A 17,336-nucleotide genomic window follows, 5' to 3' on the forward strand; every position below is an offset into this window, starting at 1 on the left:
AAAGTTTGAAAACGCTTGATCTAAGTTTGTGAACTTTTGAAGGACATCCATCAAATATGAATCAAATTAAAGTTGCTGAAGAGCAAAATTTAGACAAAAAAATCCCATAGAAAGGAGTAACCCGTTTCTCCCAAATTCTGCATTTTAGAACTCATTCTTGGTGTATTTTTATGATCCAGCTCTTCATAAATTTATTACCCTAGAGAAAAGAAGTTTCTGTCAACTTTCATAACAAAACCAAAAGCCACTTTTCATACTGCACCCCTGCGATGCAGAAGGAAGCTTTATTCTCCATTTCAATGACAGTATTAAAAAATAAATACATGATACAATCAGTGTGGTGGTCATTTAATCAGAGAGAAAGAGGAAATTATGGAGTAAACTGTAGACAAAATAGTGATCTGGCACAAAGAAGCAGGAGAACCCTTGGAGAAAGATGAATGTTAGGTAGATTGATGGGAGTAGCATTGAAACTTGGAAAAAGCAGAAGAGTAGCAAACCTTTTTCCAAACCATTTTAATAGCAATTTCTCACAGCTTCATGTTTCCTAAAGATATGGGACCATAAATCCACAGCATTATCCCTACTAGCTGGGGATTGTGGAAACTGAAGTTGAACACTTCTGGTGGGCACCACTTTGGGGAAGGCTGTTTGATAGCACCAAAGATTCTATAAATTATGATCTCATCTCTTATGATAATAACCTCTGAGGTAGGTCATCAGCGCATAGGCAGTCCATTCAGAATTAATTGTCTGGGGCAATCCAATGAGTTTAGGTCTAATGTTAAAACGAAGCCTCAGATCTGAAACCAGAAAAGCTAAATTAGTAACTCCAAAATACATCCTGGGAAATATTTCTACAAGTGAATTTGCTGTATTAGGCATGGAAGTACCTATGTACAACTGTAACTTGATCATGTCCTGCATTTGCACAGGGTTTGTCAGCAGTCAGCAACCTTTTCAAGTCCCAAGTGGCATCTCATGGGGGGGGGTAAGTTCCTCTTCCCCCCACTAATCATTTGTAATCTCCTGAGATGGTGACCGTCTTACCCTGCATTCTTACTAGAATCAGAAACACCGGATTGCAATGTTCCCACATGAAACTTTGTGAAATCTTGAGCAAGCTGAAATTTTATAAGATGTGAAGATGATGATGTTAAATTTTGAAAACATTTTTATTAGAGGCTATGTGAGGTACATCTTCAGATGTGGTGACACATCAAGCAAATTGATATTGCCTTAGAGCTGTGATGGCAAACCTATGTCACAGTTAGCACGCGGAGCCATATCTGAGGACAAGCGAGGCGTTGCCCTATGGCAGCTGATTTTCAGCCTTCTGGAAGGCATGGGGAGGCCATTTTCGCCCTCCCCAGGCTGCAGGAAAACCTCCTGAAGCCTATGGATGACAAAAAACGCCCCCACCAGAAGTCAGAAAGCGGGCCATTTCCGTCTTCCGGAGGACTTCTGGGGGATGGGGGAGGCTGTTTTTGCCCTCAATAGGCTCCAAGAAAGCCTCTGGAGCCTGGGGAGGGGGAGAAATGGGCCCACCGGAAGTTAGGAAACGTGCTGTTTCCTGCCTCTGGATGGCCTAGGGGTGCCGGGGAGACTGTTTTTGCTCTCCTGGGGTTCCAAGAAAGCCATGGGCACATGCACAGGGGCAGTAGGGAGGGGTTCACATGTGCATGCGGGCACAACATTGGGGGGGGGAGATTTAATTACGAGTGTGTGCACACATGCTTTTCGCACCTGAGGGAAAAAAGGTTCGCCATCACTGCCTTAGAGCTTTGACCAGCCATTCCAATAGTCATGGGAGGTTTTGCCTCTGCTTAAGGCATGGGCAGAACATCTTTGTGCCAGCAGAGGCCTCGGAACTGAGATAAAATGAAGTAAAGTGGCTGCTTTGTTGATGTTTATAAGCAAGGGTTCCACACTGCTTTGTGAAACAGTTTCACGGGGATGCTTTATACAAACCTTTCTTGAAGCAAAGGACCCTTTAGAAACTTAACACAGGCTTATTTTCTTCCCCCTAATGTTAATTTTATTTTAATTGGGCTGGCTGCAGATGCTTTTTCTGAGGACCAAGAGATGCCCAGGTGCACGCAAGCTCTTTATGACTGCCACTTGCTGTGTTCATTGCCCCCACAGTCCCTCCATGTGCTTCTGTGCCAGTGAGCATCAGAAAGCATTTGGTACAGATGCAGGATTTCAAACAAATTTGGCATCTTTCCCTGATGTGAAGGTATATCCATTTGTAATGAAAGAATAATGAATTTCTCTTTGGGAAAAAAAAGCATAAATTTGGAAACTGAGAAATAGTTACATTTCTTGCCACCTGAATTTGAATAGCGCCACGTTGTACTTTCATGCATACTATATATTGATGATCATCAGCCAAGTTGTTTAAAAAAGGGTTGTTTGGACAGGGCATTAGAACAAGGTGGACTGTGCTTTTCTTTTCCTATGCTTTCCTTTGTTATTTCTCTCTTCTCAGAATGCTAAAGCTACAGCTAGAAAATATGTAGCCATCCAAGACCAAAAGCTCTGCAGGAGGCTTGCTAAATCTCTTTTATAGACAAGTAGTGGTGCATTCAGGGTAAAAAGATAGGGGGGCAAGTTTTACTCAGCACAAGGCTCCCAAGCATGCAAATTTGTGCCTATTTCCTGCTAAACGGAGACTCTCCAAAGACGATTAAGCCAGAATCTAAAATATATGAATGGTTAATCAGTGAGGTGGAAATGGTTGTCAATGCAGATGTTGCGCATAGTATCTCTTTCTCCATCCCCTTTTCACACCTCAAGGGGAAAACACTATTAAAAATATATGGGAATCTTCCTCTATGTGTCCCTATATCTTTCAACATTCTGAAAGCATTTACAGCTGGAACTGAATGATTAACTCATCCTTTAGAGTAGCCTTTAGAATAGGATTCTTCAATCTGGTTCCATGCAGATGAAGATAACTCCTGTAGTCCAACACATTCTGACAATATTGGATCAGGGAAAGCCATTTCTAAAGCATCTGTCAGGTTTTCTCATAATCTTGTAATAGTAAATAATATCTTTCTGCAGTGCTTAAATCCCACCGAGGGGTATATTCTCAGGACCATTTTCCTAATTCCTTGAGTTGAAGATCTACCTGTCTCTTCCAATATGACATTTTCTGCCTTAGAGAAGTGGTGTGAACTCTGCAAGGCTGCAGCCAAGCACTAATTTCACAATCCCTAGTAAGCAAGCTATCTCTCCCCTGAGACAGTTTCACCCAGATTTGAATCAATCTTCCCTTGTCCAGTAATGCGAGGATGTGCCTTGTTCTTCTACTTCCTTGACTAAACAGTGTTTCACCCTCCCTGTTTCAAATATTAGGAGAGAATGTAATTGAAAAGGTATGGTTCCCCCCACTCCCTAAAGTAGCAATATCCAATGCTGGCAAAAATCTAATCATCAAGAAGCAGATACAAGCTTCCAACATTTCAGGGGGTTCAAGACTAAGTAGATGTAGATGATTGAAAAAGTTTCTCGATTTTCAAGTCATATTTACTGCTTCTTGCTATGACTCACCCCCAATCTAATTGTTCCCAATTTATTTCTGCAGATTCTGGCCAAGTCTGTTTTAATATTTTTTTAAAAAAAATCATTAAGATTAATTTAAATCAAAGGCACAATATGATGATGATCCCATTTGGATAACTTTCATTTTCTCTGGCACTATCTGACCCAAATCCTTGGTGTTTTGTAGAGATATCATCACATCACATAAACTATATTTGTACTCTATTCAAGGAAAACTGACTCGTAAGACTGCAATTAGGATCTGGATCTGGATCTGGATCTATATATATATGCATATATATATATATATATATATATATACACACACTGTGTGTGTGTGTGTTTGTGTGTGTATGGTGATCTTGTTGTATTTGGGTCTTTTCCTGTTTAAGATTGAGATTGTCTTGGCAACGTTTCGGCGAGGTCCCACTCGCCATCTTCAGGATGGGGTTTTGCGAGTGGGACCTCGTCAAAACATTGCCAAGACAATTTTAATCTTACACGGGAAAAGGCCCGAATACAACAAGACCAGAATACCTACACCCGTGAATTTGGCTGCTTTTAAGAGTGGCAAAAGGGAAATAAGACAGATCAATCCCAAGGAATGAAAAATACTACTTAGACTGTAGTGTGCCATCTGAGAACTCAGATACAGATATCCCAATACAGCCTTCCAAGTCTTTTTTATTGAGCTCCTCTAACTTGCTGTTAATTTTTAGTGAGTTAAAATTAAACTTAGAGATATTAAACTGGATAAAATGCAAGAGAATGAATGAAATGGTGAAATGCTCAGGCAAGGAAGTGGATGGAGTTAGAAAAAGTTTATTTCTACCAAGGTGCCATTGGATCTCTCCCATCTGGAACCCTGATATACTTCATGTGACCCAAGCAGGTCCCTATTACTGGAAAAAGTGTTAAACAACACCCATTCATAAAGTTAACCTTTGGGTGAGCAACGTGGCACAGTCAAGAAACATCTAACTTCATCTAATTTCTATGAATGATTCCAAGGCATAATTTTAGGCAAAAATATTCTCTCTTAGCATCAGTCATGGGGATACTGAGAAAGAAGCAAAGGGAAGCTAGAAAAAGCAATAACAAAAAGACATATCAAAAGCAAAATATGGCCTCTTTCACTTTTGACCTTGACCATGACCACTGTTTGCTTGAGTTTTATGCATTTTTGATGCATGACCTCCTACAGATTGCTTCCCCCAAATGTTGCTGTTGACAGATACAAACCTCAATAGTAGTACCCCTGATGGATTACATCACTTGTTAAATAGCAATGATGAAATGAAAGTGCAGTTTGGGCTTTCCACCATAAGCACTTAAATATTTTGGCTAAATGTATACATGAAAGAGTAAAGTGTTCCAACGATGATATGTCCATTCATCTCCTCTCAATCTCTTCTCCAAACTCAATGTCTCTTAGTAGAAGCCGGGTGTATGCCTGGCATTGGTGAAACACGGTTCAATCTTTTCAAAGTCTATTTTCCTTCCCCAGTCCCCAATGAAGTGACATTTGAGACATGGGTTGCTTTAAATTCAAAAGAGGTATGTCATCACCCAGAGGGGTAATAAGGAACATTGTTGTGGTAGTTGTAGTCAGGACACACTTTTTGCACAAGTCTGTAATCTATGCTGTAGAAGGTTATGTAGATACAGATAACTTTGAATGGCTTGGAGCAAACCCAGGAGACCTGGCTCTGTGTGTGGTTCAGGAAGCAGGTTTTAGAAGGGTCATAAGTGCACAGGGTAGTCTTCTTCGCTTTGCTCACCTTCTCAGACTCCACCCGGCAGTTGAAGATCTTTGATTCTTTTGCCTCTATGAAGATTTGTTGCTCAAGATCAAACTCAACTGCTTTATTTGGTGGCACCAAGCTGACTGAGATGTTCCCATGGCCAGTGGAGTTATGCCGAAAGAACACATTGACTGTGCCATTCCCATGATCAACCACTTTGCCTGTAATTAGGAGGTTGAGTTTTACTGTCTTGATGTTGGAGTAGAAATCACCCCATCCAAATATTTTCTTGAACTGACTAGGGTTGGTGAGGGAATCTCTTCTTCCACGAGGTTGTTTGCCTTTTCCCTGCTTGGACAAGCTATCTAGGATATTCCAAAATTCTGGTGCATTACTGGCGGCCAATTCTAAGAGAGTTGTATTCTGGAAGTAAGATGGGGTTACAGAGGACTTTAAGGAGACTTGGCCTTTTTTCTTTTGCACTCGGGGTCTTTGTTGAGTTTTGGAGGATTTTCCATTTTCTTCTTCTTCCTCTTCTGTTGCCTCATCTTGGCCACAGATTACCTATATGGAACAAGAGGACAGCAGGACCTCATTATCTGTTTTTCCTTTAGGAGGCAGCTGGACTCCGTGATTTTAATTCCACCTTCCAATTCCATGACTAATAGTTAGAACCATGGCAAAACACTTTTCCAACACGTTGTCCTTCAGATCAGTTGTATCTACAGCTCCTAGAAAACTTAGTCAACATGATTATTGACAGAGAATACAGACTGTTAGATAGAATTTTATTTGTATGACATATTGTATTTGTACACATATTGTATTTGTATATAATCTGGCCCCTAAATGGACAGAACTTGTGCAGGATAACTATGAAAATTCTGACTATTGTATAAAACTTGATATTCACAAAATAACGTGGTTAAATGTTTTTAGTCTCTCATATGTATGATTTTATCAGTTAAGATTTAGTATTACAAGCAGATCAAGGCATTGTGATTATTGATCCCACCCCTCTCAAATTGTAGTGTAATGTGATATATGAGTAGCCTATAAGTAGTTTCTATATATTTATAAACCTTTTAATTTCAGGGGAAAAAATTGGCTTTTATAGCAAGCTAAAAGCCCAATGCCCTGGAAAAAGGAAAGACCTGCTCCTATGCGGGCAATGATCTTTTAAACTTCAATCTGTGCTAAATATGGGTTTTTATTACATAATGCCATGAATAGATTTAGTGCTTGACAAAAAGGTCTCTACCCCAAATATGGTTTCCAAATGGAAAGATGTCCAAAATTAGACATAAAGTAATAGATGAGTTGTATGACTTTGGGTTTTGTTATGCCTGGATACGAACTAAAAAAGGCAAACAATGAATGGGGAAAGGTTCCAAAATTCAGTTTAAAAGAGTACGAGAAGAGAGAAGACAAAACATATTTTAAACATGCACTAAAGTATAATTTATCATGATAAACTTAAACCCAGTTAATCCTCAATTGTGTGTGTGTGTGTGTGTGTGTGTGTGTGTGTGTGTGTGTCATTTACTCCAAGAAAGTACATTTCAATGATTAAGATATTAAATTGAATTTAGAAATTATGTAATTATTGAATTAGGACAAAACAACAACAACAACAACCCCACACCCTACTTTTCTCTTTCATGACTCTTCCACTGATTCAGGGAAACACTTTAGCACATATAAACCACAAAACTGTTTTAGGTCCTTCCCATACTTTATAGGGAAGTAGAACATTAGATTCCATAGATCCAAATTCACCCCTCTTCACAACACCCAGACATGAAAACTCACAGTATTATTTCCAGACAAACTGAAGTAGGAGTACAGTGTATACAACCGTCAGCTTCTGGAGGATTTAAATCAAATAAATAATCAAGCATTAAAGAAGGAAAAGTATACTGTAATATTGCTATCCAAAAATGATTATTTGAGTTGAGCAGCCCTAGAAGCCCATTAAATAAAAAATAATAAAAATTATTTGAAGGAAAATAATTTCATTAAACTACAGTGGGAAAATTGCTTTTGTAAGCAAACAAAAGTGAAGATCAGCCATGGTTTGGCAGGATCACAAAACCAATTAATGAAAACAGAATCAAAAGCCACATAATTTTTTTTTACAGAAAATGTGAAAAAGGGAGAAAAGAGATATGGACCAAGGAGAAAAGTAAGGGTTATTCTTGAACCATAAACCATAGTTCCTCAGGATGCCTTAATTCTAAGTGATGCCACACCTAGAATAAAACTGCATGCATAAGGAACAATAAAGTAAAAACAAGCAAGCAGCACAAATTCTATGTATACTTTTGAAGAGTTTCAGTGTTGGAAATTAGACTTGGAATTGTTGATTTAAGATTAAAAAAAAAAAGAAAAGGAAAAGAACACCCCCCCACACACACACTTTCCCCTGTCTTTACTCCCCTGTTGATTCAAGAAAATGTTTTACTGCATATAAACCCCAAAACTAGTTGGAAATCCTTCACAAATTGTGATTCTATAAGGAAGTGGAATATTAGATCCTACAGATCCAAATTCATCCACCTAGATGTTTTTAAACACATTTTTAACCAATTCAGAATTCAGAATTTTGATGCAAAAACTTCCAAATCTTTGGGAGATTTCTACCATTTGATTTCCTCCTTCAAGGTTGTAACACCATCCATCCATCCACCCCCTCTTTTCTTTCTGCACCCACCTTCCTCTCCGATTTCGGGAGGAAATGAGAAAAAAAAACATCCTAAGACCGTGATGGCGAATCTATGGCACGCGGAGCCATTTGTTAGGGCATGCGAGGCACTGCCCTGTCAGCTGGCCAGCGCGCATGTCCGTGCTGGCCAGCTTACTTTAGCCTTCTTTTGACGCCATTTTTCACCCTCTGGAGGCTTCCTTGAAAAAACCACACCAAAAGCAGGGTGGGGTGGTCGCTGGACAACCCCCCCATAGCAGAAGGGTCATGCCCGTGCACGACCCCCTTGTGCTCCCCCCACTTTTGGCACGGGAGCCAAAAAAGTTCGTCATCACTGTCCTAAGAGCTACTATAGGAAGGCATCAGGTAGGATTAAAATAGTGCATAAAAAAGGAAAGCCAGTTCATAGGAAGTAGCATGCTGTTCCCTCCCTCCCTTTCTTCCTCCCTTCCCTTTTTAGGAAGGACAAATTCTTTCTTCACATAACCTTCCCAAGGGGTTCTCAACCTTGGCAATTTTAAGATGTAGGACATCTTAAAGTGGCCAAAGTTGAGAAGCCCTGCTCTGGAAGGAAGGTCCATCCCTGAGGGTTTGCCTTAAACATGCTAACATTTACTTAATCCAGGCATTTAACTGAGTGGCCTTTCAACTGGTGTACTGACCCAGCGAGTGGTTGAAAGCTATGAGCAAAGAAAATAATAGGTAAGCGTCTGGATATTATCAACTTCAAATGGAAGAGAATACTAAAATGAATGGTACAGACTGATAGTTGCAAAATGTTGTTACTTTCCTCTTGTCCAATTTTAACATGATCTGTGATTCTTTCAGTACAGCTCAATTGGCTAGGTACCCAAAGGGTTTTCGGAAGTGGAGTGTCTTAAAAAAAACTGTTGACTTCCCCATCCATGCCCGTTTGTGCATATAAAGTAGGCAGGTATTGGTTTCTCCATGCTATCTTGCAGAGCTCAGGACAAACAAGGAATCAGTTGCTGAAGGTTTGGGGTATTCAATGAATTTCCTGCAACGCAGCCTCATTCTTGGGCTGTTTAGGAGGAGCCCACAGCCTCTCTACTTTGGGGGTCGCCTGGGGAAGCTTAAAGAGAATCAAGGCTGTTTAGTCAGAGTCTCGTCTTTCTTCAACAGGAAATTTCATTGATCAGATTTGTATCCCACATTTCCATCAAAAGAAAGAGCACTTGAGAAATTAAAACAGAAAGCAATTAATTAAAAACACTGAACAAAAGTAAAATGAGCATAATGTAACAACTGCAGACAAAAAGTTTAATATGGTGAAATTGTGCAACCATTATAAATAAACAAAAACAATTCAGAAAACTGTTTCACTATTCCATATGCCATCTTTTAGCAGAGACCACCTTTTATTACAATGTAACCCGTCTCATATAAAAAGAAGGAAATCACACTATTTAATAAAGGGAAAAAAAGGGATACTAATATTTCCCTGAGGTTCCCAATGCAAGCGCCCCCCCCCCCGCCAATGGATGAATCAGGATGCATGTTCTCAAAATCGCCAATCAACTGTCATGCAAACCTAAAGCTTATGAGAATTGTAGTCAAAGACATTCAGCAAACGACTTTTGCTATTGACATTTATTGTTAAAATAAATGCTTTTGCAATGCCAATTTAAAGTTTTGCCTGCTTGAAGCTAATCCCAGATCATGCCCATCAACCTAGATCCAGCACTTTCAATGGTCCAGTGACATTTTCGAATTTCTACCTCATTAACTTTCCCTGTTGGGATTGGAGCAGCCTAGAAATGAGATATAATAGTGATTTTTCTTTAGACACATAACATGAGCTGATTCATCAATGGAAAAATAGGATAATGCTGGGCTAGGTGGAAATGAGGAGGAGGAGGAAGATTCCACAGTGCATGAAGTGGATACACAAAATAGTGTAAACTACAGGAATACAGCCATAAGAATTGCCTAAAGTAGTGTGAGAGAGAACAGATTGGAGAGTTTTTTATTTATGGAATCATTAGGAGTTGGTTACAGTTTGACAGATCATATCAACAACAAAAATGTCATAAAACAAACTCATGTCTGTTTATGGTAAGGTTTGAAGACTGCCCAGAGGCAGCCTGGACACATCCTTAGTCTTAAACCATCAGTGAAATAACTATAATTATAGAAGCAATAATACTATGATGAATGCTTAAAAGTTGATTTCATCAAAGGGCCTTTTTCCAGAAGTGATATATTGTAGGGATAAAGAAATGTAGCTACCAGCTGTTGCCCCCCTCCCCCTATCTCCCATTAGTATTCATGATAAGGACATAAGAGCAATCTGCTTGATAGATGGCCAGACTACATCTCCACCAACCCCATAATGACTATTCCAAATTTTCTGAAGTTGGCAACTCACAAAAAACATCATTCTTATTTAGTTTGGGCATTATTTTGTTTGTATAAGTATGACGGGAACTGTCATCCAGCATACCTTGGAATAGGACAAAGTGACAAGGACTGTATATTTTGATGTGAGGCAAAAACTCCATGTACCATTATTACTCCCTGACACCTTCAACTGAGATATGCAAGAGATTGAAAAAAAAAAAAGAGGCTTTGCATGTGGCTTTAGAATGTGCAAATTCTAAACCTGTTGCCCTGATATTTTATTTGCCATATATTCATCAGATAAGGAAAAATTAACAGAATAATAGAACAGAGTTGTAAGGAATGTTGGAGATCTTCTAGTCCAACCCCCTGCTCAAGCAGAAGACCCTATACCATTCCGGACATATGGTTGTCCACTCTATTCTTAACAGCCTACAGTGATGGAGCACTCACAAGCTCTGAAGGCAAACTGTTCCACTGGTTAATTGTTCTGTTAGGAATGGTGGATTTTGGATAGGAACCCATAAATATAGCAAGAATATAACCTCTTATGACAGTTGGATGTACTCTGATTCTGATCTGGAAGTGATGTACAGTGTGTGTGTGTGTGTGTGTGTGTGTGTGTGTGTATCCTTTGAGAAGATTACCCCGATTTTGGAATTTGTTTCCAATATATAATACAATATATAATTATATAATGATAACCATCTGTTTAGATTGCATGAAGAGAGGATGAGACCAAGGATGAAAAGCAAATTCATATACCCTAATCCACTATCTGTGGCTGTTAGTCTCGATGCCTGCATAGGGTCTTCTGAATCAGAGACTGTGGTTCCTTAAATAGTAGCTGCTCTAGACACCTTTCAGATTGTGTTTATGAGCTTCTTGGATCTGGTTAGACAGTTTTTCACACAAAATTGAGATCTAGAATATCCCTTGGCTTGTCCAGCTCTTAATATTGTAGTTCCCTTTCAAACCAAACTAAACTGTGGGCATCATTGTATCTTGCGGCAGCAAATTCCACAGCTTAATGATGCTGCATGCAAAATATTTCCTTTTCTCCCACCATTTGGCATTAATGGATGACTAAGGCTTCAAGAATTGTGAAAGAAGGGGGGGAAAAACTATTCCTTCCTCACTTTCTCTGCAACCAGAGTATTTTTATACACAGTTTTTATGTTGGCAGTTTTGTTTTTAATTGCTTCCCTAACAATCCCCAACAAGCGCTGTTTCTTTTGACAAGTTACAGTAAATATTTTAATTAAAGTTTCTACCGAACCCTTTGGATTCCTTTCTTGGCTAATCACATTTTTCCTCCAGACCTTATCAAATGAAGTCAGGGTTTCTCTCTCTCCATGCCCACCACTTCAGTTGCTTACCTTGTGCCATATGTGTGAGTTTAATGCCTGCTTTCGTTGTTTGAAGAGATCATTTGGTAGCCTTTCAGAAGCTGCATTTCTTTTAACCATTCCAAATAACTTGACGCTGTTAGAAAACTTGGCCGTCTTCCTGATTGCTCCTACCCCCAAATGGTTTAGGAACAAGTTAAAAAGCAATGATCCTATTAAAAATCCTAGGGGTAGGTGGAGAAGTATTCAACTACGTTCACTGCAAGTTCTGTCCATCTATTCTTATTCTCTGCATTGGGCACTTAATCTGACATTGATCCATTAAATGACCTTGACTTCTGCCTCATTATTGTCAGACTTATTCTGATGGCTGGGAATTCTGGAGTTGTAATCCGGTGGGTACACTAGTGCCTACCCTAATGACCCACTTTTATCTATAATTCACTTTTTGGTTATTTGTTTATATGTCTACCTTCTATCTCATCAGGGACTGTTCTTTCTGAACCAGATATGGCCATCACCTGCTGGCTTCCCCCAAGGAACTTCATAAACATTGTTCTTTTAAAAGCTGCTCAACTTCTTTTTTTTACCATTAAAAATATTTGAGAAGAGGAGGGCAGGGGCAGATGCTGGGCAAGGTGATCTGTTCAGAACCCTGCAGCACTGTTGTCAGGATGACTAACTTAAGTGGAAGGCTGTATTACTCATTCACATGATCTAAGCATCATTTTCCATTCACATATTTGCTGGTATATACCATCTTAGCAGGAAACCAGTGCATGCCTGTTGAGAATAGCACAAAATTCAGTGGGGCTTTCTCTCAGCCTGAGATGCATGCAGTTGTAAACCCGTGGCCCTCCACCATTCACCGAAGATAATTCCCAGCACGTCTAGTCAATAAAGCCATTAGGGAAAGGTGCTGGCAACTATAGTTCATCCAGAAGACTGCAGGTTTTCCCTTTCTACGAATGGTAGAATTATAGCTGAGGGTGGGATGGAAATACTGGCTGCACACCTTCAGTCTAGTGCAGCAGTTCAAAATATTAACTTGGTAAATAAACCTCTGCTCAGTATGGGGTTTTGGTATGTTAATACTGGCTTGTCCTTCAAGATGACTATTTATTTGAATATTATAAAAGGATTTCCTCCAAGAATACTCATTCACTCACTCATACACACACTAATGGATTATTTCCTAGAATAAACACACACACACACACACACACACACACACAGAGAGAGAGAGAGAGAGAGAGAGAGAGAGAGAGAGAGAGAGAGAGAGAGAGAGAGAGAGAGAAATGCACACATTGTAAAAGCTTTTTCTTAAAAATCCCTCTTTCTGACATCAGGAAGAACTTTTATTCATCCATGATGGCATTAAGACCATTGATCTAAGCAACCATACAGGTCAGCCAGGCCACACGCATTTTAGTTGGAGCACACATGTGAAAGTTATTACGATGCTGCTCTGAATGGTTTCACTCAGAAAAATAATGAGCTGTGCCACCTGTAACATTCCAGGATTCTCACATGAAGCATCTGGGTAAGACCTTTTTTTTTTTTTGGTGAGAACACTTGACCTTCAGCTCTGATGGCCATCAGACTGGGTGGTTCTGTACATTTGCTTGAATTAACAGCAATTCCACTTATATTAACCCAGGGAGCCACTGGGACTGCCTCTGTTGGGTGCCAAATAAGACGTGGCTATCTTTATGACATTGGAGCCAGTGAGTGAGTTTCCAGGTCCCAGTCTAGAGACAGGCAAGTTGTTTATATATTCATTTTATAGTGACCTGGATACTGGAGTCAGTTTTTAGAAGGAGGGGGTGTATACAAAGGCTGACATTTATTTATTTTATTTATTCTTCATATTTCTAAACCGCCCCCTCTCCCAAAAAGGGACATAAGAGCCCTTGTGGTGCTCCATAGCTGGTAAACTTGTTAAATGGAGCCCTATCTCTAGGCAGACAGGAGGGTGGGGGTGAAATTTAAATCCTTCATTATAACCAACTCCCATCTGCTGGGGATTCATTAGATGTCTGCCTCTAACACTCCCTCCATTTCTACATCCCGAAAATGGGGACAGTAGTTGCTATCTCACCTGGTGATTACTTATTTAAAAACAGTGTATTTTTGGGTCTTCTGGAACTTCAAGGCAACATTAAAATAGCCCAGTGTAACAAAGTGACCCCGCCATCACCACTTTTCATGCAACATTTTTTTTTTACAATAAAAAGGATACTACCAATGCATCTGTCAGTAGTATAACATTAAATTAAAATCATTAATACCATTCTGGTACAAAAACAGCTTGCTGCACCTCCTAAATTAAAAGGCAATGATTGAAGACTTGCAAAACAAGAGATCTCTCCGCTCCATTTTCAAGCTTGTTTTTGTGTGACCACAGCTGGTTGAAAACAAGATCTTTGAAGAGTTTGGTTGGAGGAGCTTCATCTTTTCCTTGCTCCTGAGTTAGGGAGGCACTGGATTTCAAGATAAGTGCATAGGTTTTGCAGATAAAAACCCAGTGATTATCTTAAGGCAAATATCCAGGGTCCCAATGAGTGAACGGGCAGAAGGTCCCCTAGATGTTCCCCAGAAGAGCTGAATGACCTCATTTTTAAGTCAGTGAGATCACTACATTCGCATCTAACATTTACACTGGGAGTCAAAATGTACAATATGTAACTTTACAATTAAGAATGTACTGAGTTCAATCCCAAGCATCTCCAACCTGGATTCAGATGGATTCAATATTTAGGAGCCAGCTTCCCTTGCGAACTAGGAGAGCTGCTGCTATTCTGAGCAGCGAATACTTGGCTGAAAGTGCTGGAGCTTTGATTCAATATAAGGTTGTTCCTGTTGCAACAGGAGACTTTTCTGGCTCCTTCTAATTCTAGAATCCTGCCAAGTGGCCCCTCCCAACTTGCCCCCTTAGGAAGGACAAGAGATTGCAATCTTGCTCCTTGGTGCAATCCAATTTATTTCCATCTGCACAAATTTTGAACAAGCCATTTGTTGGTGAGAGAAGGGATGTCTTTTTAAAAATAGGATGAGGCAAGGTGACAGAAAAGAGGCAACCACTGACCAGACAGGAGGCAACTACAAAATCCAACCAGTCAAACCCAATCTGTTCAGCCCAGCTGCAGTGCTGGGAGGAAGAGGGATCTGCACCAGATCCACAGGGAGTAAGGGCACTCAGCTGCCAAAGAAAACTCTAGGTTGCTTTCCCTGTAGACCAGAATGTTTTTTCCCTTCCTTTTTGCAAGGAACAACCCACAATTGAGGGAAAAGCAGTTTAACAAAGAGGAGTTTTTGGTCTGTTTGTGCCCGTCTCCATTAGAGAACATGAGATTGTTCTCAGCTGCAACCCAAGCCGCTTCTAGAGGAGATGAGGCTTGAAGCCCTAGTTCCTGTGGGGTTTCTGCTTTTTTCCTGAGCTGAAAAATACAATATGGGGAGGCAAGAGGTCATTGTAGTTTTCAGGCATGCTGATCAAGCCAATCCAAGACAAAAGATACCTCCTGCCCTACCCTCCCATTTAATCACTGTTTACAAAGCCTCCGGATCATTTCCCTGTTTCCTCTCCCTTCTCCACGGCCGGAGGGAAAGAAGAAAAAAAAAGGCAGAGAAACCAGCCCTTTGGATCACAGGAGTCCACTGCTGTCGATCAAACAGCACGTCTTGAACTCGCAACTCCAGAGAATGATGGGGTGGGGGGAGGATTTTAAAATTAACTTTGTGCTTGTGCCTTTCCATCCTGACTGACGTAAACGCTTCCTCTCTGTTGATAGGTAAACAATGCTTCTCAGCACTGGTGCTGAAAAACTGTTCTGTTCCTATGGCCTACTTTGCTAATTAAATTTTGTGAATTTCAGCAGCCGCTTAGAAGACAACTCCTACAGAAGATAGATGGGAAAAATTATTTGCATTTTCAAAGGAGAGATAGAAACACATATATTCTGACAATCGTATTGTTTACTTTATTTCAGCATCAGTTTGTGGCATTGGATTCAAATCTCTCCATGAAACTCAAAACTCATTCAGGGGCAGCCTTTTGTATTTGCATTTGTCTACGCTCAGCAGCTTCCCTTTGCACCCCCTGTGCTTGGGAGATTATTTCACTTCTCCGAGATGCACCTTCTTTTTTCCCCCACTCTTCTTTGGGGCAAAACAGACTGCCATACATTGTGGTGTCTTTCTAGCAGAGAAACATGCCAGATGAAGTTTGCTTGGGCAGACGATATTGCTATTTAGTAGGGATGGATTTATCCTCCTTCTCCCCCAAAAGCCAAACTGGCTAGAGATTCTACAACTTCCAGCTTGTGACCTGACTCACTTATCCGAGATCTGTAACAGTTCAATAAACTGTTTTTTTTTTTAAAAAAGCAATAGATTCAGTCTTTTGTCTTTATGAATTTGGGGCTGTAAAATAATGTTTGTTCTGGCGCAGAAATGCCAATTCCCTGTCTCAAAATCAGTGCTCTTATGGAGCTGCGGTTAAAGTATTAAACAACATCTGGAGGGACAAGATCTGGTCAAAACTGCCACGGAGGTTCAGTGGATGACTTTGAACTAGTATCTCTCTCAACCCAATCCAGCAAGGGGGGGGAGAGAATTGGAGGAAAGGAATGCTATATAGTCTTCCGTTTAAGCTCCTGGAATAAAGGTGGTATATACATCTAGCAAAATAAACATATCCTGGCAACTGTTAATAGACTGCTGCTGAAAGCACAAGCAAAGAATCGTTGCAAAGGAAAAAGAGGCGGCATTTATGGAAAAATGAATGAAAGGATGATCCTAAACAGAAGGTTCCTTTGAAAGCTAAGATGCAATGACCTGCCCGGCGAAGTTGGTGCAAGGACAATTGGAGAACAGAGTGCAGCGCATGCCAAACTAGAAGTGCTATTGAGACAGCAGACCATGAAACTGCTTGGACATACTAATGTAAGAAGGCGGTTTAAGAAGCAGCCCTTTGACTTCACATTTGCCAAAGCCATGTCACTAGCACTAACATTACCCTTTCCCAGCCCTTCGGTCACTCACCAGAAGATAGATGCTCCCCTGGATAAGAAATATGAAACAGCACCGAGTCAGCTGCATATCTTCAGCCTCTTTGCTCTCCTCCTTAGCGATCTAAGAGAGCTCTGTAGTGCCTCCTTGTTTTTGTTTGGTGTGTGTGTGTGTAGAGGGGGGGAATGATCTGGCCTCTGGCCTCCTAGGTTCCCCCCATTCCAGGCTTCGTCTTGATAGTCTCTTTCCAGCCAGGCATGGGCAAAACGCAGCCTCCTTCTCACCCTCTGCAGCTGGAGATCTCCATGTGGCTGCTGCCTGCTTCCAGCTTTGCTGGAGACTCGGGCAAAACTCACTCCAGTCTCTCGCTGCTTCCCTCCCACTGACAGGTGCCACTGCTGGAGCAGCGGAGTCCTGACTTAACCCTTGCCTGCCTGCAAACTTTGAAACTCAGCCGTGAACTGGAAACTTGCTATAGTACTTTGAAAAGGAGGAGGAGGAGGAAGAGGAGGAGGTGGAGGAAAAGAAGAACTAAGCTCCAGCCCATCTACCCCCTGCACAGCCGGGCTGGGATCCAAGAGAGGAAAGCTGAAGAAAGGCAAGAAGGAATAGAGT

The 17,336-nt window shown here is 40.6% G+C and overlaps 1 protein-coding gene across 2 annotated transcripts; it reads right to left on the reverse strand.

Moving 5' to 3' along the window:
• Positions 1-272: 272 nt before the first annotated feature.
• Positions 273-17,134, reverse strand: NXPH3 (neurexophilin 3). 2 transcript variants are annotated; one of them, XR_014173528.1, is made up of 3 exons: positions 16,755-17,134; positions 4,792-5,858; positions 273-803 (listed from the first exon to the last, which is right to left on the reverse strand). XR_014173528.1 is itself a non-coding variant. In XM_081932086.1 (2 exons), exons 1-2 carry the CDS (start codon positions 16,809-16,811, stop codon positions 5,115-5,117), a joined length of 801 nt encoding a protein of 266 aa, XP_081788212.1. In that variant the 5' UTR covers positions 16,812-17,134; the 3' UTR covers positions 4,096-5,114. The 2 variants fall into 2 exon arrangements, 1 of the variants encoding a protein (XP_081788212.1); XM_081932086.1 differs by lacking the exon at positions 273-803 and having other exon boundaries at positions 4,096-5,858.
• Positions 17,135-17,336: the final 202 nt, after the last annotated feature.

The sequence above is a fragment of the Natrix helvetica genome, assembly GCF_964273705.1.
Source record: "Natrix helvetica genome assembly, chromosome: Z".
Lineage (NCBI taxonomy): Eukaryota > Metazoa > Chordata > Lepidosauria > Squamata > Natricidae > Natrix > Natrix helvetica.

Bases quoted from the DNA above. Each gene is read 5' to 3' on its own strand.
- NXPH3 (XM_081932086.1), bottom strand. From the start codon at position 16,811: ATGCAGCTGACTCGGTGCTGTTTCATATTTCTTATCCAGGGGAGCATC. The intron at 5,859-16,754 runs GTGAGTGACCGA...TGTTCCATATAG, and splicing joins AGGGGAGCATCTATCTTCTG to GTAATCTGTGGCCAAGATGA.